At 49.4% G+C, this 24,725-nt stretch overlaps 1 protein-coding gene across 1 annotated transcript in view; it reads left to right on the top strand.

Moving 5' to 3' along the window:
* The first annotated feature begins 2,052 nt into the window (after positions 1 to 2,052).
* The window catches only part of LOC119107303 (transient-receptor-potential-like protein), an 82,584-nt gene continuing 59,911 nt past the window's right edge, over positions 2,053 to 24,725 (top strand). Inside the window, exons 1-2 of the mRNA XM_037230726.1 lie at positions 2,053 to 2,062; positions 10,041 to 10,128. Coding sequence (XP_037086621.1) covers positions 10,054 to 10,128 — 75 coding nt within the window. The 5' untranslated portion in view covers positions 2,053 to 2,062; positions 10,041 to 10,053. The remainder of the gene's footprint in view (positions 2,063 to 10,040; positions 10,129 to 24,725) is intronic.

The following is a 24,725-nucleotide window of genomic DNA, read 5'->3' as shown; positions in this document are numbered from 1 at the left end:
TGGCAGGTAACGAACAAAATGATAGTCAAAGTCCACGCGACCCTTGGTCAACCGGGCTCGGCTGGCTATGAGCTGGGCCGTTGTTCGCTCATCAGACCGCAGTATGCTTAGAGTGTGGGCTCATCATAGGCCCTGCGAGATGCCGCAGCGTTGACCCCAGCGTGGCAACGTCTATTTCGCGCAGCAACGTTGCAGTGCCTTGGGCCGAAAAAGTGTAACAGTGGCAGCATGGCCGCTGTTTCACTTATTATGGAATGAAATACTGACCTACTGAGCCTGATGCGCCGTTTTTCGTCACATGGGCTGATACGGGGGTCAATGCGACTCCCTGGTGTTTCCAGACTAATGAACACAGAGATTAGACAAAAACATCAGTAGATTGGTCTCAGCGAGGTCTCGCGATTGGTACTAGTTTTGATGTTAAGCCAACACCCCATTTACCAAGTTCATTATGCACATCTGCCGTTATGGCCACATTATGCCAGGGGGCCACAATGATTCCAGGTCACAGGTCGATTGCCGCGAAAATAGCACTTTTTCAGCTTAACGATATCGTACATGCTAGACTACGCCGAACGGCAACACAAAACCTAGAATGTCAGGGGTGGAGCGAGAGAGGTACTGACACTTGGATGACGGGGAGTTAGTAGTGGATATCGAGGAGTTCCAGGAGTGGATCGAGAGAGTGTTGGAAATGGAGAGGGGGCTTTAGGAGTGGAGTGAGATTATTGATAGAAGTGTGGGGAGAGTAGCAACAAGCGGAGTGAATCAAGTGTCATGAGTGTGACGAGAGTGGCATCGGCGCCAGGAATGAAGTGGAAGGGTGCCAAGGGCAGAAAGCGGGGGCAGAGCCGAGTGGTATGTTCTGCTGTATCAAAAGTTGCATAAGATGACTGGCAAGAGTAGAATGAGCGTCGAAAACGCAGTGAAAGGATAGTGCAACGACGGGCTGGTGTCATTCTCTCAGCCGTTTCAGTGAGGTTTCGGAGAACGCTGGGACTAATGCAATTTTTCCCTTGTAATTTTTTTGTGATAACCCTTAAGTACAATGTGGGGAACAAACGAACATGACCAATGCGTTATGTGCATATGTCCTGCGTTATCTGGGCCCAATCGTTGATTTTATTGTGCCAGAGATGGCGCAGCCAGCACACTGGTTGTCATCTACCATCTCCCTCAGTCGCTGAACCTGCAGGTCCGGGGGAATCCACCCAGTTCCGTAACCCGTCCGTTAAAGGGAATGTTGCACATTTAAAGACATTGATGCAAGCATCAGATGTGATGAAATAAGCTCACTTAGACTTCTTGGAACACTTTTAAGGGGAAAAGACTGCTGAAGACAAGACCAGCAATTATCCCCACATTGCATCATTGCTTAATAACGTCATCGTACCTTGCACGACATTGGTTGAGATCCGCTTGACGGCCATTATATTTGGCGTTCGTGAGCGTGAACGCCGGATATAAACGATTCGACAGCGGTATTTCTTTCTGAGCCTTGATCACCGAGTGGCTTATGGAATGACAACATTTGAATAACGATATTATGGCCTCATAGATGTTTGGGTAACCTAGAAATAATCTCCCCGCATAAGTCTGCACATCTTCGCGGGCGTGTAGCCCAGAAACTAGAGGGGCTTAGGTCTTGGGAAGGGCATGGCTGTGAACTATACCGAATGATCTCCAAGATGGCTATTTCATTTCAAATCCCCATCCAAATGCGGAACACTCCCTTTAAGATTGCATAACTCTGCAACAAAATCAGCGTAAGACCTCACCGCAAAACCTTCGAAGGGCTTACCGTGCGTGCCTCTTAGGCCGAGCCTGGTGCGTTGCATGCGCTCGCCGGCACCGTGACGTCATCCGGCGCCGGTGTGACGTCATGGTCACGTCGCGCGGCCACGGGTACGCGTGCGCCGGCCGGCTGGCGTCTCCGCCGGCCGCGAGTATCGCAGTGACGCACCGCTGCGGGCGTCGCGAGCGCCACGGTCGCCGCCGCTCTGTGACGTCAAACCGGTCCGGCATCACGGAGTAGCAGGCGGCGGGTCCGGCTCGACCAGCCGTGAGTTGAGGAGGGGCGACGGGTCCGCGGGAGCCGGTGTTGAGGAGGGGTGACGGGTCTGCGGGAGCCGGTGTTGAGGAGCGGAGACGGGTCCGCGGGAGCCGGTGTTGAGGAGGGGTGACGGGTTCGCGGGAGCCGGTGATGAGGAGGGATGACGGGCCCGCGGAAGCCGGTGTTGAGGAGGGGTGACGGGTCCGCAGGAGCCGGTGTTGAGGAGGGGTGACGGGTCCGCGGGAGCCGGTGTTGAGGAGAGGAGACGGGTCCGTGGAAGCCGGTGTTGGGGAGGGTTACGGGTCCGCGGGAGCCGGTGTTGAGGAGGAGAGACGGATCCGCGGAAGCCGGTGTTGAGGAGGGGTGACCGGTCCGCGGGAGCCGGTGTTGGGGAGGGGCGACGGGTCCGCGGGAGCCGGTGTTGAGGAGGGGTGACGGGTCTACGGGAGCCGGTGTTGGGGAGGGTACTGGGTCCGCGGGAGCCGGTGTTGGAGAGGGGTGACGGGTCCGCGGGAGCCGGTGTTGAGGAGCGGTGACGGGTCCGCGGGAGCCAGTGTTGGGGAGGGGTGACAGGTTCGTGAGAGCGGTTACGTGGGGATGCTGATTGGTCGCGGTGAATGCCGGTTTTTACGCACGGTGTGTTCGGTGTTATCGAGTCGCGAGCGCTTTGCTTGACCACCCGTCATAATCTCATCAAGGAGGAAACGTTATGCGGCGGAGCCGTGGCTCGTTTGGAAGTGTGATGTGCTTTTCGGCAATTCATGCGGTGTGTGCTTGCCCTGCCTAAGCGAAAGTCTATCACTGTGCCGAGGCGCTAGCAGGGCCACCTTTCCGGACATGCGTCACAAGCAAGTCGCCAGCGAAGTCCACGAGTCAATACTTCCGCTCAGGTGCATCGGACGGCGGTAGTCCTACGGGAAACAGCGCCGTCGTGGCGGCCGGTCCCGACGACGTCAGTGCCAAGCTTTGAGACTGTCCTGTCGGAAGACTGTGATTGCCGCGTGAGCGATTTTCAGTGCGGTCTTCTATGCCTCTTAACCCCCCCCCCCCCCTCCCCGCCACCCCGTCTGGACTGTCAGCTCACTGCAGTGTGGGGGACACCGCAAAAGGAACGGGATCACGGACATTTTTTAATTGTGTGATTTTCATGTCAAGGACAGGTTGCAATCAATGTTTGCAGCTCCGCAGATTAGACCAGTGGACAGCGGGAAAGATGGCATTTATGCAATGCGAATTGGGACCTCAGCTCACTATTCCACGAGCCGCACCATGCATACTGCGCACCACTGCGGGGCACTTGGACAGTGTGGCATAGATTTGTCAAATGACTCTCACTGAAGCGAACCGTAGTGGGAATGGGACAGTGGTGAGAATAAAACGCCGGTTAAAATAGGATCGTTTGTCTGAGCAGATGCCGCGGTTTTCGAACCCCTTAAGATGGCAATGTACTCATTGTTTAACTCCGCAAGGAGGGCAATCACAGGGCAATGAAAAATCCAAACGTTGAGGTCATTGATATGTGGGGTTTCAGTGCAACTACCCTGTAGTAAAACTCAGTTATCCTTACGTAGCTCCATGCAGTTTGCATGCCACATTCTATCCCATCAATTTTTGAATCATGCGTATCAATTATTGAAAGTTTGCCAAGTCCTATGGGCACGGAGAGTCGCCAGGACGCCGTACATTTCTGTGGATAAATTTGGACTTGCTCAGGGCAGTTGGACGTTGGTCAGAAACCGTGCCATTTGCCCCCCTCCCCCCCCCCCCTCTAAGCACGGCAGCACGTTTTGCTTTGCACGTCTCTCCCGCATTGTAAAACCAATGCATAGTCAGTTGGCTTATATTACTGTTGGATTCTACCATCGATTAAAGCTGTTTTAAAACAGCTGACCGGCGTGTGGAACGAAAAACAAAATCCCACGACCTGAGTTGTCGGTTCATGCATGTTTTCCAGCACCGTTTGCAATTAGTCGTGCGAACTTGAGCTCATTTGCTGAATGCTTGGAAGGTCATTGGTAAATTATCCCTGATTGATTACGTTGAGAACTCCAGCGCTGTCCGTTCCCGAAGTTTCCTATTTTACTTTAAGAGCAGAGCTGTGTATGCACAGATATAGTAATGCGTCGGGATTATTCGGTGGCTGGCCACAAAGTGTTTTATGTCACATAATTAAACAAAAAATACGGAGCTCCTAAAGGTCCCATGCATTCCTGCCCTGCGCCGTCTTTCGGAGTAACAGTTTTTGAGACATTCATAATTTCGTCTTCAGAAACGAGATCCGTCGGCGACTCACAGCATGGGGGCAACGTGAGTACAGTCATCCGGATGAATTGTGAGAAGCAACCGCATCACGCATCCCGGTGGCCACAGCTGTAGCGACTTGCCATTGTGTTTTCTCCCGTTTGATAGCGTCATGACTTGCCCGAGCCTTTGCTATATGGTTCCAGTAGCGCAATACGTGGGGCCACGTCTGCAAAAGTCATGAGCTAGTGCGTGTGCAAGATCCATGACTATTACAACAAAAGTCAACATCACGTAGAAGAAATAGGATACATTCCAAAAAGACATTCAAAGGGAGCCTAAGGGAAGTTTAAAAGAAGGGGGCATCCACCATATGTCTGCAAAGGTACAGCCGACGAGCGGGGCTGGGATCCTCCTCTCTTACGCCCGCGTATCGTTTTATTTCATCGCTATAGATTTCTCCGGAACGGAATAAAACAGCAGGGTGGTAAATATTCACTGAATTTTTCACCCCTAAAAAACCTTGGATATGTCCTGTGTTTCTTGATCCCAAGATAAGGTTTTTGATTCTAAAGAATACTTCGACAAAATAGACAAAGATCGCAGACCGCAAAGGATGCTTCGGAACAGCTTAAAAGGCGATTTGATCCCAAAGGACATTTTGACGGAATCAAACAGCAAATTTTGCAGTCAGTTTGTTATGCCACCATTGAATTATGCCGTCCCATTCTCCCGTAGATAAGCTTCCTGCGTACAGCGCTCCTAACGCGTGGTTGCGGACAAAACCCGTACCACATATTCCAGCCTGTGGCACCCGCTATCCCGTCGGGCTTGGTCGGGCCTGACCAGCCTGTGGCACCCGCTATCCCGTCGGGCTTGGCCGGGTCTGACCAGCCTGTGGCACCCGCTTTCCCGTCGGGCTTGATCAGGTCTTACCAGCCGGCCCCTGGGCAGAGTGGTGGGATGGTGGTGGTGGAGGGGGGAGGGGGGGGGGAGCGGGGCGTCAGTCAGCGCTGATGTGGCACGGCCCTCCACAAGCCGCGCGCGCTGACGGCGACGCCAGCCCCGAGACCGGAACTGCTGAGCATCGTGAGCAGGGCTTAACGCACGCTTCACGTCATCTTCGTCTGAAGCGATCGGCTTTAGTCAGCCCAAGCTGATATGTCTTCATCTAGTGCACACACACACACACACGCACGCACGCACGCACGCACGCACGCACGCACGCACGCACGACACACACACACACACACGCACACACACACACACACACACACGCACACACACACACACACACACACGCACACACACACACACACACACACACACACACACACACACACACACACACACACACACACACACACACACACACACACACACACACCATATATATATATATATATATATATATATATATATATCTATATATATATATATCAATCATCATCATCAATATTGTATCGACTTATCCTTGCCTGCAATGCTGTAGTCCTGACGTTGAACAATGTCATGTACACGGTAGTTACTCCCTTTATTATTTGTGGCTGGAAATGCAGCTACATGCACAAATTAATAAATCTGTGGCATCGCTATGAATTGATTCCCGAAGGATTGTTGTTTCTATGGTAAAGATCGTAAGGTTTAGCCACCAAAAATGTTCTCCTTGCTTAGGATTACTTATGCAATCGCTAGTTAATCCTGATACAACCACTGTGGTACAACAGCATTCGCGCTGGTGATTGTCCTTTGGCGTTGTTAAACCAGTTGTTACGCCATTCATAAATTATAGACTGTTTTCTCATGGGCTTGACATAGACTAGTCAACCAGTGTGGTACATTGTGTTATGGCACAGACCAACAGTGTCATAGTGGCACTACCTCTGTGCTGTAGTGTGGTATGGCATAATGAACAATGATACAGTTTTTGTATTGCAATCCCTGCTGCTTTCATACTAAATTCCATTATGAAAAGATGGGTGAAGCATGGTATATCACACATGGTGTGATATACAAATCACTTTCCGGAAGGCACACAACCAATAAGTGACATCACTTACTCAGCCTGTTTTGGGAGTCCATAAATTATAGGTAACAAAGATGTAAGCACGTCCTCTGTTTCCACAGCCATGAAACATGCTCGGCCATCAGGCTGCTTCACTCAAAGATATTGTTCACACCAGAAATAATGCATGCATAACAAGAAAATATTACATGTAGTGGAATGACTGCAAACCTGCTGACCTTGCACAATGCTGGAGTCATCACAAGTGCATGTAGTTATGGTTACATGGGCGAAATGCAAGGAAGTGATGAAGCTGCCTGTGCACACAAACCTCATGATAAACACATTAATATCTGCCATCCAAGAAACCAACAGCAATACTTCTTCACCTTTCTCAACACCTAGCATCTCACATAAGTGACTATGACAACAATGACTCACAAGCAACGTTTGCCTGCATATAAAAGTTGTTAAAGACAGTCATATGTGCATCCAGAATAATGCAGCACTATATTTTCAACATTCTTAAGTGGAAGACAAGTGTGCAAAGCTGTATCATGTGAGCTTACACCAAGCGTGTGCATCAATGAGCTGACCCGCCCCTACTGCGTAAGTGAATTGCTAATATCATGGCACGCGATGGATTAATTACACGCTGAAGTGCCTCTCTAGGTTCAAAATCGTGGCAAGATCATAATGAAGCAGCAAATTGCCTTTGAGCACCCCTGCAGCACGGGTGCTAGTGTTTTTTTTTCAGTTTGACGGCATCACTACCTTGTCATGTCCAAACGCAAATCTAAAGATGCGGGCAAGTATCAATTCATCACATTTTATTGGGAGTTATTACATGTAAAGAATACCGAAACGATGTTCCCTCTCAGAAGTACAAACCTCGCAGACACACTCCCCATCACATCAAGATCAATATAAGCCACTGGCACGCACAACCAGTGATCACACTCATTTCAGGCGCCTGATTCACACTCTAATGCCAAAAAAGTGTGATGCCAGACTCGCACAACTTTCGGGACTATCAGATTGCAGGTTTTCTCACAATTTCCGCACAGGTTTTCAGTTATAACACCGCATTTCACCGTGAGCTCCCTTCAAAACAAAGTCCCAACGGGGGTTCATGGTAATATAACTCAGGAGGTTGTACTTTTAGGAAACAAGTTTTTGTTCAAGGTTTAAATTTGTCCTTTAATGTGTGTTCAATATTTAATAGAATATGCACATAAAATCATGTAGTGTTCCCCTTATTTTGTAATGCCTTGGTAACCCATAAATCCGTGCAAGATTCTTTACTCCCGTACACAAGGCGCCAACCGGGCTGCCTGTAAGAAATACGACAGTAGAAGAAAAACGCCAGCAGGAAAAAAGGTCAGATTTACCGTCGCGTTTTCATTTTTTATGACATTCGGGAGAGTGCCGCTCTTTCTTAGGTCCTGTCCTTTTTGCGGGCAACGGCGTTATCTTTTTACAACATTGAGCCATGGTCTAGAAATAAAGAAAAATGACCCGTTGGCGACGAGTGCTGCACAACCCGAAAGTGCTCACGCTTACGTTCGCGACACACATACAGCAGCGAAATCTTTACTTACAACCAATTACCTTCTGCGGATTGTGTCATACGTGCCGCATCATCGTTTTCGCGAATTTATCAGCGGCCATGCTGTTTTGACCATAAGCAGAAAACAGCCTGTTATATAGCGGCAATGCCATAACGTTTCTATGACGACATGAATGTCAAGGGGACTTTGAAGTAGTCTCCCAATAACCCTTCTCGCACTTTTGGGGGCGTATAGCTCAGGAACCAGAGGGCTTTGGGTCTTAAAAAGGGCGTGACCGTGAACTGCATCAAAAGGTCCTCAAAACAGCGATTTCAGTTCAAAACCCCATGTAAAGGTGGAGCATTTCCTTGAACGCCTGGAATTTTTAAAATATGCATAAATATTTTGAGGGAGATTCTCAACTCATGCTAGGACCATGCCTTGCCTTAGACACCAAAGTTGGAACCCAAAGCAGGGATGTCACATGTAGAAGAACATTTTCGCATAGGGAAGACAGTTTTGATCGACCCATCGACTGTCGTATACGAGATTCGTTGCGCCTCGTGTGGGGCATCCTACACAGAGTCCGTCATTCGCAACTTGCTCAGTGGCATTCAGCAGCATTGGGGTAAATCTATCCGGATGGGAAATCTTCTTGCAAAACCTGACCTCTCTTCCATGGAAGAATATTCATTTACATGTGACACCCCAGTTTTGGCTTCCAGTTCTGTTATGTTGGGTAAGACATAGTCCTCGCTTGATTAGATAATTTTGGAGCCTGCATGCATGCTGAATAAACGCCTAACGCTAAATAACGTGATTTCACCATTTCCATTGGAAAGTGTAATGAAATCAAATATGTCTAGCATTGGGAGTTGGTCGTGTGTCGTTGCATACGCGTGCGATATTTTCAATTTGTCATGTTCATGGTTTAAACCGTTGTGGTTTATACTAAGCGGGGTGTTCTTTTGCCTGATGATATAGCCGTTAGTCTGTGAAACGCGTTGCGAGTTAATAATATATATATATATATATATATATATATATATATATATATAGCAACATTTTATCAACTAACAAGATGCCACTGATGTATACCAGCCAGAACCTGACAGCCTTGTCTCACTGCGCTCTATTTGCCTTGGCTCAGGTTAGTCATAGAGCTGAAATATATCAGTCCCACGGCGCCGGCAGCCGACACTGAAATATCATCGGCAGCACTGTAACCCCCTGCAAGGATCTGCATGGTCGAACGAAGCCAGGAATCGTGGTCTTGCTGAGTGCTTTCACAGCCAATGCCGCCAACAACGTGAGCTGAATTTTGCTACAGCTATCGATCTTCTACCAATCAACTACCACCGATGTTGTATTGATGCCAGCGGTACTGGAGCAATACCTGAGCAAGCAACGATAATGCACCATTTACTGTTTAACTAAAATATCTGACGCTGTAAGTGGACATGTAAAGCGAGTCCAAGTTCGGCTCCTTTGAATGACAGTATTACCACTCAATGTGATCAAATCTTCAGTCTACAAACCTGCATTGGATGATCACCCTTACCAGTAACAGCGATCACCCTCACCAGTGACGCTGTACAGTATCAGCAGTCAGAGCGCGTCCACGCTTCCACAGATATGTCTGTGTGCCATACACGCCATAGCTGCAGAAAATCGTTTCCCTCCACATTTGCGTCATTCTGTTCAATTCCTTTATTTCCTCTTTTTTACATCCACGGAGATGGCAAGGACTCCTCCGACCAAAAAGCCGTGCCAAAAAAGGACGTCGGGTTGAAGCCAAAGACCTCAGAACTGTCAAGTTCCAATGTCTCAGTCTATCTTTTGTGGTATTTGTATAGCATCCTTTCGTAGGACTTGTTATGCTTTCTCGGAAATCAGCAGTCTAAGGCTCAGTTCTTTTCAACGAGTGGGCGCAAGATTCATATATTTATCCGAAGTGCGGTGCAATGCAGCGTAATGCCACAGTGCTTCAAATACATTGCTGCTTCAGTTTAAGCCTTTCCGGCATTGCCGTTTCCTGGAGAAATTGTGGACGTCCGTCATTTACACATCTCTGGCTTTGAGAGTGTCGGTGTCGCAATACGATAGCAAAGGTGCAAATTGTCTCTGCACAGTGAGCATGAGCCGTGCGCATGGGGACAGTGTCATCTGACGCTGCTGGCCTTTGTTCCAGCTCCGAGGTTACCATGTATCTGGGCAGGGAGAACCAGAACCGTGACCGCGGCATGTACTTCACGCGTCTCAGTGTCGGCGTACCTGAGGTCAGTGGCGTGGCTCATGTCCGGCCCGTCGCTGCCTGACGGGTCATCACGGGCATCTAGTCGGCCAAGCTGTGTCGGCCCATTATCAGAAGACCTACATTTAAATATGTCATTCCATCACCAAGCCTCGTAGTCGCCATGACCATACGAACTCTAAATTTGTGGCATTCAGAGTGGCCATTTCCGTAACTATAGAGCGTTGGGTCCGTGTGCGATGCATGAAAATCGCCACCACAAACATCCTGTTCCCTTGAATGATGCGATGCCCGGTCCCGCATTTGAAACGCCTGTGTGCTTCGTCATGTATCGCCTTACGGGTGGGTAAGCACACCCCCGTCCTTCTGAGCCGCCGCTCAATCTGCCATTTCGATTCACGTCTGGACGGTTTTTAGAGGCAGCGAGACGCCACCATCATATTGGTTGTCTTCGAGATATTGCCGCCGGCGCGGCGACGGGTGCGCCGTTTGATCAGCGGTGCGGTGGGGTCACCGGACCGCGCCGCGGCCATGCCGTGCCGGTGCCGACACACCACCGGCGGCGGCCAGTCGAACGCGGCGCCTCCTTGACAACCTGTTTCTGGTTATGACTTGAAGCGGTTACGTTTCCGATTGGAAACAGACTCTCGCGCTGTGGCGACTGCAGACGTAGGGCGAGTGATGTCTCTCGGAGAGCTGTGTGGGGGTCGGTCTCGTGTCTCCAACGCCCTGCATTCTCACATCGCAACGCCTTGGGCATGTTCATCTGAGAACTGAGATAGCAAACGTGCGTTTTCAAGTTGCAAAGAGTCGACGTTGAGGCAAATTTCGAGGCAACAAAATCAAGAAGGCCCGATCTAGGCAGACGGCAATAGAACAGATTGCCAATATATTATAGCATATTGACCAGAATGGAAATATTGTACTGTATGCTTGATCTTTACAATCATGGCTTGTTCCATGCAGTCCCAATCTGGGCAGCGCCAAGTGAATAACAGTTGTGGGAGTGAAGAAAGTACAGAACGTTCGTCTCATATCGCACAGGTCACTCTGATATGAGTGATCTCGCAGAGTGAACATTCTCACTCAAACAGTGAAAACGTTGTCAACTTCTGCGCTTTGGTCCACCTGGACCGGCTGTCGCTTTCTTTAAAAGCTATTCTTTTTTGGACATGGATGGCGGCTTTATGCAGCTTTTAGAGAACGAAGCGAAATCGTTTAGATACTGCGCTCTACAAGCACATGTTCACTTATTTTCGACCTCAGTCTGGCATCATTTTTCCGTGACACCGCACTGTGAACAAAACAGGTCCTTCCCCATTCCAACAGGTGAGTAATACAGAATTGTCTTACAACAAAAAGAAATGCAAAGCATGGATTGAAACCGTAACCAGGTTTCTAAATTCCAAAATTTCGATGATACGAGACGAACACATTTTGGTGGAGGAAAAAAAGCGCTAGCAAAAGTGGTGGTCAATAAGTTCAGCCGGTTACATGCTTCCATGTACTAACCATGGGTTTAATCAGACTGTACTTATTGATGGAGAGTGATACCAGATGTTCAAAAATCAGATCAGATAAAAATCAAGCCGTAAAACCAAATGCAGACTGCGGGTAAATGTACCGATTGGAAATAATCAAACGACCCCAACTTTGTCCAACCGTAGGTGCCCGGTGATGAATGGTATGTAGAAAGCGTGCTTTAGGGCTCAACTTATGATACCACCCGACCACAGCGTTGTAAAGCTTTAGATTTCCTGGCCTGGGGTTCCATTCGGCTGAGAATTGAAGTGATGCATTACAGCTGAAAAACGTCTAATGCGCCGAGAAAACACATTTTTGCTCAAATGAGTTAAAAATAAATGGATACTCATCGTAGCCATTTGCTATATTTATGTAAGCCTGGTCGACATCGGCTACAATGCGTGCTCGTAACGCATTTCCAACTAGAAGCCTCCGCTCCGCTGGACGCGGACATCTCGCGTGCCCACACTCGCTCGGCTCCATTAGGCCAATTTCGCTCCCCGCACCCCGGTGACCCGACCCCGACACGGGGTCACGTGGCTACGGACCAATCCCTGCGCGCCACACAGGGCTGCGCCCCGGCGCATTGCGCCGAACAAGGTTACCCGAGCTAGCGGCTCGAACCGGCCCGGACTGGCTAGGCTGGCCGATCCAGCATGCAACAAGGGAGTACATTGCTAGCACAGGCGGTTGCATGCAAGCAGTTATGCAGACTCCCTACATTTACATTAGCCTGGAGTTCCTCCTCGTCTAACAAAGCTTTGCAAAATTGCATCTCTATTAAAAGCCGGGATCTTTTGGGGGAAGTAGTTGGTAGGGCTGCTTTAATTGCAGCCAGGTTTTGGGCTATGGCGTTGCTACCAAAGAGGAAGCGCATCAAAACGCAAGTACTGTGATAAATCATAGGCAACAGTGCAAGAACGAGGCGCAAAACTGCCGTCCTTGCCAGACAATATTTAAGTTGTTCAGTATTTGTTATGGGCACTACTAGAAGCCACTTTCAGCGCTACTGGGAGCCACAGTTTCCTATATTCTTTCTAGAAAAGCCAAAATGAGAGACTGTTCTGGTGAATACAGTCGCTTTCAGCTTTGCGAGAAGCTTTTACTCGCGGTGAGATGTGGCCAGGGGACCCTTGTGTCCGCGTATGCCCATGCGGTAAAATATCACTGGTGATACCGCCGCAAGTCGCAACCATTCGAAAAGAAGATCCTGTCGTTTTGTAGGGAGAATCTTTATTATTCAGACAACTGCAAAGCCTTGCACCCATTTGACTTCAAGTTTTGCTATCCTCAAATAGACTGTTTTTAGCCATTTTTAGGTCAAGCTCCGTAATGATGACCCAAAATTTCACGATGGGATGGTGGGCTCAGGACTCACGTAACAAGCATTTTTTTTTAGATTTCTGATACTCGGCATGAGAGCTGAGTTCAGAAATCTATAAGGTTTGCGCTAGGTCTTAAAAAAGCCCATGAAGAGAAAACTTCTCAGTGGTAGAGCTTTTAGAGCCAGTTCACTTAGTTTTGGCAATTGCGGTGGATTATGCATGCCACCGTTTGTCGCAAGCCGGAGTCATTAAGATGTGAGGGCCGGGTATTTACAAATATTTTTGCCTTCGAAATTCCTATGCCTGAAGAACTTTGAATGTGACGAACCTACCATGGTACAGCCCTATTTCTATTCAAGGCACGCTCAAAGCACACAAACTGGAAGGCAAGTAGGAAACGACCGAATCGCAATTGACCTCCATTCGCCGGGGACCAAACATTCCACTGTGGACCAGCGGACGCGGATGCACAGCCCACAGCGGAAACAAGTCCACAGTCCACAGCGGACACGGATCCACAGCCCACAGCGGACACGGCTCTTCAGCCCACAGCGGACACGGATTCACAACTAGTCACGCGTAGCGAGTACGCAGACTTACGCATCCTGCACATACGCAGGCGCCCTTCGGTGGGTACTCTTCTGAAGCGTTGCTTAGACGCTCTGCGACGGGCTCTTGGCAGCTCTGCAGCAGCGGTGCCTCTTCAAGCGATTCGAAATCAGATGGGTGCTCTGGCGGGCGCCCAACTGCTGCAGGCAGGTAAACACTCCAGTAAGAGAATGGCAAACAGCCTGACGGTCACCTGGCCCTGCCAGCGGCAGGCGTGTCGACGGGACATCGGCAGACACTGTGGGCTGACTGATGTGTCTAGGCACGGTGACAGTCGAACTGACACTCTGTTAAGATGTTGACAAGCAGGCTACCTAGCGTCCGGCAGTGACCAACACTGTGATAAGACGTTAGGCACAATGTGGTGCCTCCCCATCCCAGTCAATGACATGGCTGATGACACGACTGCCAGACACTGTTTAGAGCAAGGGACAGACATGATGAAGCCGCTGCAACGACTGACAGCAACGATGTTTCAAATTCTGGAGGAGTTCCGAAAGGTATTGCGCCATCGCCTTCAAGTGTCTTATTTCGGGTAGCGTATCCCGTGACCCACACTTGCGGGGCACGTACATACTTTCTTCTCAGACATCGATGCACCGAATTCCACACCACCGACGGCGTAACAAAGCCGTCTTTGATTCTCAGCAGAGTGCAAAAGATGATTGCTACGCAGAAGCCATTTCCACGCCAGGGAAGCCTTTTCCACGCCAAGAAGCCTTTTCCACACCAAAAGAACGCCACTGCCGCCGAGAAACCAGACTGCAATTCTATACTTCATGCAAACTTAGAGCAAACTTGGCGCACTTTACACGATACGTAGTGAAATTGACAACACGTATCACACAACCATGAACAGGTCACACTACTACATATGGGTGTGTGGGCCATGGAAAGACCTTATCTCGTTAGTATTTTTATCCTCCGTGGCTGCTGCGGGGGCGAAGGATATGCTGTTCTATGCTCAACTGCCAAGACTGCTATGTTTTGGTTGTTGAATAGGACTGTCATACCAAAACGCCCAAAATAACTGGGTCGTACCTGGTGCTATAGAGCTATGCTCGTGGACTCCGCACATGAAAAAGCACCGACGTGCTTAACATATTTTGATACTTTTTAGATACTCTAAAGTCTTGTTAGGTTATATACAGATCTATTCTCTCACAGAGGCAACTGTACCACCATTTAGTTTATATAAGCGTGTCCGTTATGCCCCACAAACACATCTGCAGACGGCTCCATGCTTCCCGTTTCTTGGCTGTCCTGGCTCGCACCAACCATTTATTTTCTTGCCAACATTGTGTTGTGCCACAACTGGTTATGGATAACTTTTGAGAAATCCAGTCCTCAGAACGAAATAACGGAACAAATTGTCAATTACCTTCACGAAACGCCATTGGTTGGTTTATGCGTCATTAGGCATTTATTAGAGGGGTAGATATGCATGTTTCCTGCGACAGATAATAGCACCGTTGCATTTTTTGGTCGGGTCCTCTGGAAACGGTGCGCGTATCTATGGTTTACGAGCACTTTCAAAAACCTTCGTAATGGGATGCATCTCGCAATGTTCTTTTTCTGACGGGTAAGATCACATAATCTTCGTGTCACCGCAAGATTTTATCCCCCCCCCCCCCCTCATCCCCGTCCGCCTCTGTGAAAGTGGGACGTTTTATTAAAACTGACCCGCTTCACGCTCTCGAAACCGTTGTCGATAAGTTCCATTACGTAGCACTCGAGACCCTACGCTGTCGCGCCGCTCCACTGTTTGGCGTCTGCGTGTGGCCGCCGCTCGGACCCAGCCTCTCCGCCGGCCCTCACGGCTTCATTCAAGCGGCTGGGACCCTGAAGTGTGGCGCCAGTCGGCGGCAGCTTGGCCGCCGCGCCGACGGCCGGTCGTCCGTCGTCGCGGCGGCATCGCTCTCGACGCGGCACTTGGCGGCGTGCGCGCGAGGCGGCGCCGCCGGCTCTTGGCCGTCAACGGTGGCATTTAACACATAAACAGCGCGGCGTGTTGATGGCGGCCGCAGTCGCGCCGAAAACAGTTTACACCGCCGCGCCCGGCCGTTGTCAGCCGGCGGTCGCGGCCGCCGCAGACCGGCGCCGCCGCCCGGCCGGCCGTCGGCTCGTCGACGTCGACGCGCAGCGGCCGCCGAACTGGCGGTGCGACGCTCGCGCTGGCGGGCCCGGCTGGCCGGCCGGCCCTGCAGCCGCCGCCGCGCTGGCTGGATGGGGCGCTTCAGCCCGCCTGGCAGGTCAGTGGAGAGACGCCGGAGCGCCAGACGCGCCCAGGCCGGTGCCAGCGGCGTGGGATGCGGCCTAGCGCTGCTGGACCGACGGCGGGTCAGGTGTGGTTCGACCTGTGAGATGCGTTGTGGAACGTCAGGCGATCGGGCTGCGGCTGCGTTGTAAGGAAAGTGTTAGTCACGAGCTAGCTAATTCTGACACAGAATTAAGTGTTAACGCGAAACCCTTTTGTTTTGGTTCAGATAAGAGCCACTGCAATGATAATGGGCATATGCGCGGCATATCGTAGAAGATAACCGACAAATTGGGTCTACAAACGGACGCGTCGGCACATCGTATGTGACATATCATACAAGGCTTCACGTGCATGTGAACCTGCATAAGCTGATCGCATTCCCTGAAAACAGGGTCTGGCCCCTAGCATTGTAGCATCGGGCTATCAAACCATTTTCAATATCATTCAAGACAAAAGGAAGCATCAATGTTAAATGTTTAACACGCTCCCGGGTGGCCGGTTGGATATCCCTCGTTCGGGTGGAGGGTCAATTTGACTCCCTTGAAATCTTGAGAACTAATAGAACTAGAGACACTAAATTCACAGAGTTTGTTGACCTGTACGTGAACTCTCTTGGGTCGAAGTTTGAGGTTCCTATTTTATGACCTTTGGGTCAAATAACGTCAAACAAGGTCAACTTTCAGATTGGTCTCCAAAGGGCCCTAGAACCTAGGCAACTATTCTAAGAAAATGCCACATGCTTATGTAAGGTCAGTGACCTTCTTTGATATTTTCACACGCGCCGGGTGGCCGGTTGGATACCCTTCACTCGGGTAGGGGGTCAATTTGCCTCCCCCCCCCACCCCTGAGATACCGGAAACTAAGAGAGCAAGAGAAACCAAATTTGCAGGGTGTGTTGACCTGTACGTGAACTCACTTAGGTCAAAGTTTTAAGTTCCTAGATGATGAACTTCGGGTCAGATAAGGTCAAACAAGATGAAATTTCAGATTGGTCTCCAAAGGGCCCCTAGAACCTAGGCAACTGTTCCAAGCAAAATTTCACACGCTCAAATTAGGTCAGTGACCTTGTTTGGTCTTTTTTAAGGTCATGATGACAATTTGAGTTTTGCATTTGGATAAGTGACACAGATTACGCTTGGCAGCATGTTCCTACAAACAAAATGTTGACGGTCGTCATTTTGTGTCAGTGACCTATTCTAACCTATAATAAGCCCATGGAAGGTGGATAATGTGGTTTCTGTTATGAATATATTCGAAATGAGCACCAGAAACCAGCCCATACATCAGGCCCGAGAGTAATAAAGCAGGTTGACTTTGACCTAGATCTGACCTTCATACCTGACCCTCGGTCAATGCAATGTATTTATTCAGTTGTTTTATTGCCCAAGAAAGCATCTCAGAGATGTGTAGCTTCGTGTAGCACTTCGTTGTTTGATCAGATTGAACGATTTACTGGAACGTGCCTTCGCTGAAACCATGGCCTGACTGACATGCCATAGGTCAGCGACCTTTTAAGGTATATCTAAATGTATGATGTCAGACAATCCGCTATTCAATTGTCTACAGTTATGTAAAATTTGCGCCGTTCGGAAATTATTCCGGAGAAACCTTCGGGGGCAGGGGATCAAGTTGATCCTCACCAGAGCGCGTGTTAACATTGAACGCTCAGCCTGCCACCCAGTGGAGGTTCGATCAAGGCAGAGTTTCTGTCGGAACTATTCATTGGAAATCCAACGAGTATAAATGCATGCTCTTTTGACATGTTTACCTTTTCTTAACACCCCACATAATTCAAAGGATGGATGATCCTTGCCACGCGTGGTACAACACCTGCCTGCAGCTTCATGCAATGCCGCTGCAGCAAACACCAGCACCGCCGCTCAGCTCGGCTATACTGCCACAACAAACATTTTACCGCGGAAGATTGCTTCGCCGCAGGCTTGATCTGACTGGGCTCAAGAGTATCTTTTCCAATTAACCAAGTGAATGAGCGGAGCCCAGATTCAGTATGGCGCCGGCTAGCCATGCCCGTTGCAGACTGGCGAAGGTTCAACTCGTTCGGAGAAGCGGTGCACAAACAAACTGGCACTGCCTTCCCTCCCAACTTTCAGTGGCAAAATATTACGATGTCATTGTTTGTCCCGTCACAACTGATGCAGTTGTGTCAGAGCCACTGCAAGTCAATTTTTAATTTTGTAGATTTGCAGATCGCTGTTGCACCATGCTGGATGGTATGTTGGTTGTAAAGTGTAAGTGTAGATTTGTACAACGGTTAGGCTAATTGCACTGCTCCCGACGGGACACAAAATGCCGCACATATCAGAAACAAGACACCAAGAGCATTAGCAAGTTGACGTTCATGACCGGGCGGAAGAAAGAGATCTTCATGCGTAAGATTTTCATTCTCGCCCCCATTCCATGCCCAAATGATCATGCCCGCGCGCACCTGGTTCTCTTCATGCGTGGACCGTGCCCGCCCGGTACTCCTGACGTGTGGACCGTGCCCGCCCGGTGCTCCTGCCGTGTGGACCGTACCCGCCCGATACTCCTGACGTGTGGACACTACCCGCCCGGTGCTCCTGCCGTGTGGACCGTACCCGCCCGGTACTCCTGACGTATGGACCCTACCCGCCCGGTGCTCCTGATGTGTGGACCCTACCCGCCCGGTGCTCCTGATGTGTGGACCGCACCCGCCCGGTGCTCCTGATGTGCGAACCGAACCCGCCCGGTGCTCCTGACGTATGGACCGTACCCGCCCGGTACTCCTGACGTATGAACGGTACTCCCCAGGCACTCATGACGTACGGGCCCTTTCTGCCTAGTGCTCCTGACATATGAACCTTACCTGCCCGGTACTTCTGACGTATGGATCGCGTCGGCCAGGTACTCATGACGTATGGGCTGTTCCCGCCCACTGGCAAGTTGCATGGTTCCTGTATCAAAAAGTGCATGTATGCTATTGAAAGTTTTTCTACGGAGCCGTGATACAAACACGGCAATCACGTCTGCCGTCCTCACACTTAGCCGTGCATCAATGCAGCCAGAGACGAAGCAATAGGGCTCTAAGGCTCCTGGCGTTTAATTTTGTCGTCTCCTCATCCGGTCAAGGGTACACTGTCATCGGAACCCAAAGATCATAAAAGACCAACTGGCGCAGCACTCCCAACGCCCACGTGAAAGGTGACCCTTAACCTAGATGAAGAGGCCGCTCTAATTTTGATTGAAAGCGTCCCAAACTCGCGCAGGCAGGCGACCCAAACCAGAGTAGAGAGGCGTCCCAGACCAGTGCAAGCAGGCGACCCAAACCAGAGCAGAGAGGTGTCCCAGACCAGTGCAGGCAAGCGTCCCAGGCCAGAGCAGAGAGGTGTCCCAGACCAGTGCAGGCAGGCGACCCAAACCACAGCAGAGAGGTGTCCCAGGCCAGAGCAGTGAGATGTCCTAGACCAGTGCAAGCAGGCGACAAGAACCAGAGCAGAGAGGTGTCCCAGACCAGTGCAGGCAGGCGTCCCAGGCCAGAGCAGAGAGGTGTCCCAGACCAGTGCAGGCAGGAGACCCAAACCGCAGCAGAGAGGTGTCCCAGGCCAGAGCAGTGAGATGTCCCAGACCAGTGCAGGCAGGCGTCCCAAACCAGAGCAGAGAGGTGTCCCAGACCAGTGCAGGCAGGCGACCCAAACCAGAGCAGAGAGGTGTCCCAGACCAGTGCAGGCAGGCGTCCCAAACCAGGGCAGAGAGGTGTCCCAGACCAGTGCAGGCAGGTGACCCAAACCAGAGCAGAGAGGTGTCCCAGACCGGTGCAGGCAGGCGTCCCAGGCCAGAGCAGAGAGGTGTCCCAGACCAGCGCAGGCAGGCGACCCAAACCACAGCAGAGAGGTGTCCCAGACCAGTGCAGGCAGGCGTCCCAAACCGGAACAGAGTGGCGTTCCTGACCGGCGGTGACGGTGTCCCGGGCTTGAACAGCGTGGTCCGTCCCATGCTAGCCAGAGATTCAGTGTCCCGACAGAGAGGCGCCCCATGCCAAAATAGGACACTCAAATCCTACACGTGGAAGGGAGATTCCCAATCCCAAGTATACATACTGCTGAAATCGAGAAAGGTGTCCAAATCCAGATCAGGGGCGTGAGTGAGTAATGAGTTCGACAATCTTCATGCTGCGGTTAACTATTTGCGGAGGACGTTTGCACTGCGTTGTGTTACAAACGACCTAGACAGTCGCGTGGTAAATGAGTGTAGAAAAAGTCAAAACTTCTTTGACGATTTTTTCACTCATTTTGGTAGCCGATGACGAAAGGTAACTGGCCGGACAAAGTAGCGTAAAAACATTCCAACATAACAGGGACAAGTCTTTCGAAATTAAGGGTATCATTAAGAAGACTTAAAATCGCTGTACAAGCAGCTGAATTAAATGAACGTTGCATCGCCAAAAAGCGCTTCGCTGTTTTGGTGGGTTTGCATATTGCACTCTGTGGTGAAGACTTACGAACAGTATCAGCTTTGTGATGCCAATCGTAAGCATCTTTCTGCACATCCCATCGCAGGGCTTCTGTCGACGTTTTTTATATGCTGCTCTAACTAGATTCCTGTGTTGGTTAGGACTCCCGTAGTGGATAAATTGCACGTCACCAGCGTAGAGTACCGTGTTGGTTTTATAAATAACGATGCTAAGCCATACGTGGAAATCAAAAGGAGCACGAATCCTAAATTTGAGCCGTGGACGACGCCGTGCGTCAGCCTGACAGCTCTGGAACCCCGCAGTCTCCGATAAGGAAGCCGAGTCATGTCACGAACCATGCTACGAACCAACCGACGTGCGTTCGAGCAGAACGGCGAACTAAAGAGCGCTCGGTTTAAGTTATTATTTTAACGAGAGAGCTGCTAGCATTCTGGGAAATTTAGTTGGGCGAATGGCCGGATGGTCAGATCGATTTGGCTTTCTGTTTTGTAACAGACATGTGCATTTAAATGAGCCTTATTCCGGCAAAGCTTAAAATACTTAAGCTAGTTAAGAAAATGGCTCGCTGAGTCGAAGCTAATGGCAAAGTTGGGTTTTCGTTGCATAGTCAGGATGTATCGAGTAAACCAATCAAAGGGCTGTGGTCTGCTTGTCGCCTCTTGAAGGGCACGCTCTTAAGATGACATTTTAACATTTAAACCATACGCTGGTCCGGAGGCACCACATTGGTTGGTTGGCTAGATGATTAAATTTGGTTATTACGTCAGTGAAAGTTTCTTATTTCGCGATGAGATTTCCCCAAGAACCGCATAATTCAGACTAGAGGAATGGATGATATTATCAGTGATAACGAAGAAACCGCTTCATGCGAAAGGAAAATTCACGTTTATGCATGGTACGTCATATCGACTGTTCTTGTCTATGGCAACAAAAACTGACATTAGCTGAATTATTTTCCATTTGCAGGTTTTACAAACTTGGTTTGAAAAACTGTGGTGGTTTGGAATAGAGACTGAAACTCATTGGAAGCAGTATGGTACAAGAATGTAAATTACTTTCGCGTCAGCTCTTACAACCAACGAGAAACGTTTTTTTTCTCGTCAGGTGTAGGTCACACCGCCACATACCGTGCGGCATTAATGTTCTATGTCGCGATGTTTGTATAACATTTTACAATGTCCCGCGTCTTTTTCTTGGCAGGACGGACTCACGGAAGTGTTGCAAACATATTTATTTGTTTTGGTCCCAGCGGATTTTATGCACATCCGGATGCTATAATTGGAAATTCAGTACCAATACCATGGGTGCATAGCAGTACCACACATGCTGAGCGCACTCATTAGATCCGGCGCTGCGGCGGCAGAACGGCGCCGGACTGTTTTCTTTCTAAATGGTCGCTGCCAGCTTGATGGCTATCGAGGCCGCAGCGTGGCCCCGGTCACTCCTCATGCGGGGCGCGCCGCCTCCCAGCCGCGGCGTGTTGACCGTCCAGTCTCATCTCCGCCCCCCCCCCCCCCCCCCCGTCGCGCTTCGCAGCCCGTGCCCGATCACCGCTGATACCTGACCCCGTAAAGCAGATTCAGACGACGGCCGAACGGAACTATGCCACTAGGAAGGGGAGAGGACGGAGAAGGGGAGATGTCAGCCGCAAACGTTGGTGCTCTGGCCACAGGAGTAAATCAATCCAAATTCAGTGACTTTTCTCGCCGAATTTGCAGCGTTTGCTACGGTCCGCGGTCCCCGATTTGCGAGCCACTTTATTTGTGATTGAAGACGCAAATCAACGTTGGAAAACTTCATTTCCGTCTACGAGGACATCTGAAAGCCATACATTCCACTACATTGGCGAAAACCATTTGCATAGGTTTCCGCAGGCGCAGGGATCTATTCTTTTTGGCTTAGTTGTCACTTGCATTCTAAAATCGTCCATGGATGTGGGGAATATGAAGGTGAGGTGTGGATATAAAATAGGATAATGGGCATACTAGAGTCTAATGAGCATACTCAAAACTCAGCAATAAAATCAGTGCATTTCTGTTTTATGTGATGCTCAACCCGCAGAGGCCATATTCATAATGCAAATGTACTAATATTGTAGAGGGGAATGGATAGGTAGAAGCGAGGGCATAGGAAGTACGAACGAATGGCAATGAGGGATAAATTACAACACCCAATCAACGACGTATCATTGACGTGTTATGACATGTTATGGGGGGGGGGGGGTTGATCGCTTGATTTCGGTGATAAAATTGTTTCAGTTTTAGGGAGGGGACGCACAAAGAGGCAGGGATGTCCACGCAGCGCGCAAATATGGCAGCGATAGGTGCGTGAGGTGACAGGAGTGGTGGCAGATGTAGCAATGTGTGAAACAGGCAAATGCTATGACTTGTAGGTACTGTACTAATGTACTAAATGTACTCTGTACTAATCCCGCCTAAGGGAACTAGACACACCAAATCCACAAGGTGTGTTGACCTGTACGTGAACTCACCTAGGCCAAAGTTTGATGTATCTAGGTCGTGAACTTCGGGTCAAATTAGGTCAAACAAGTTCCAATTCCAGGTTGGTCTCCAACGGACCCCTAGAACCAAGGTAACTGTTCTATGCAAAAGGTCACACATTCATTCAAGGTCAGTGACCTTAGTTGTCCTTTTGAAGATCATGGTGACCAAAATCATACAGGACTGCTTTGAGTCTTGTCTTTGAATAAACGACAAAGATTACGCTGGGCGGGATATTCCCTAAAAAGAAAATGTTGACCCGGGTCATTTTAGGACAGTGATCTATCGGACTTTTAGGGAAGAAGTCCATGGAAGGTGTATAATGCGGTTCCTGTTATGAATAAAATCGAGATGAGCACCAGAATCTACCCCATACCGCAAATTCCAGAGTAATAAAACAGGCGGGTTCTGGTTGGTTGGACTGACCTTTATACCTGACCCTAGGTCAATTTAATTTGTTCATTCAATTTTCGTGTTGCCTATGAAATTATCTCACGGATCTATGTCTCCGTTTAACACTCCGTTGTTGGATCAGATTGAACAATTCCCTTGAAATTGCCTTCGCTGAAACGATGGCCTGACTTTGTCCTACCATAGATCAGTGACCTTACGAGGCATGTCTAAATGTTTTACGCCAGACGACCTGCTGTTCAGTTATCTACAGCTATGTAACGTTTGGCGCGGCTACGTCGTGCTGTTCGGAAACCATCCCGGAAAAATCTTCGGGCGGCCAGTTTAACCCTCCACCCCCGCCTGAGCGCGTGTTCAAACACAGCTTTTTGTCAGCTCATTTTATTTATTTTATTGAATGCAAAAATGGCACTCACTGTTCTTATAATGACATTTATAGGCTCCTGGTTATCTTGCGAGCTATTAGATGTTACAATATTACTTAATATAATCGATATAGGCTTTTTGTCATTTAGTATGGGATAACTTCTTGGCCACGTGATAAATGCAATCGGCTATGAGCAGCTGCGATATTGCTAAATCTATAGAGATGATGTTAAGCTCGGGTGCGAGGTAGAATGTTGTAAACGGGATTGTTTTCTTTACGCTCACACTTTAGGATGCATTATTTACTTGTGCTGATGGGTTATACTCCAGCGAGATGAGAACGGCAAGCAGCTCGAGAACATCAGCTTAGACTTATATTCTCACTGCCACAGACCAATTATGGAGAAAAAGTGTTTCCCGCAGAGCAGTCAGATATTTTTCAGCGAGTCTTTTGAGCTCCCTAACGAGGCCTGCTTCTCACCATGCATGCCTCTACCATGCACTAAATGCCAAATGAGTTTAGTTATATGTTTCTGTACGCGATTTGAAGGCTGTGTGTCAAAACTATCAATTTCTCACAAATTTCAAGTCGTTTTTCTTGTTTCCTAGACGAAAGCGGGAGGGAAATACATTTCGTAGACTTTGATCGACTCCTTTGCCACTGGGCTCTGCTCATAACAACACTGGCCTGAAGTTTAGTTTCATTAGAAATGATTGAAGCAATTCAAGACCCGAAAGCTGCGCCAGGCTTGCCAAACTTCTAGTTCGCTGCAGTTCTAGACACGCCTTTCCAGCCCATTACGAACTGCATGTGTAGTGTAAGGGTATTAATGCTGGTAGACGTAAGCCGCTACGCGTCGGCTGCATGCCAAAGGGTTCTTATTGCCATACTCTCCCGTAATGATTTCCCGGCCACCCTTCCTCTTTACGGACTTTCGCTGAACTGTGGCCAAATGCCGAGAGGGGGAGACAACGGACAACGGACATGGACAACGTTTCATCTGTTTTCCATGCTTGAACGGTGTCTTTAGCCTGACAGGCGTGATGTTGGACACGACATTGCATGTAACTTTTATTTTATGCGTTTATTATCAAGAGACATATTTGTGAGGTTGGGGTATAAGTGGTGCTGGCTTGCTCAACCCATACTCTTTGCATGAATATATTTCCACTCAT

This window comes from Pollicipes pollicipes, unplaced genomic scaffold, assembly GCF_011947565.3.
Source record: "Pollicipes pollicipes isolate AB1234 unplaced genomic scaffold, Ppol_2.1 Scaffold_6686;HRSCAF=7923_pilon_pilon_pilon, whole genome shotgun sequence".
Lineage (NCBI taxonomy): Eukaryota > Metazoa > Arthropoda > Thecostraca > Pollicipedomorpha > Pollicipedidae > Pollicipes > Pollicipes pollicipes.
Note: the sequence above shows the minus strand (reverse complement) of the source record. Positions and strands in the feature narration are given on the sequence as shown.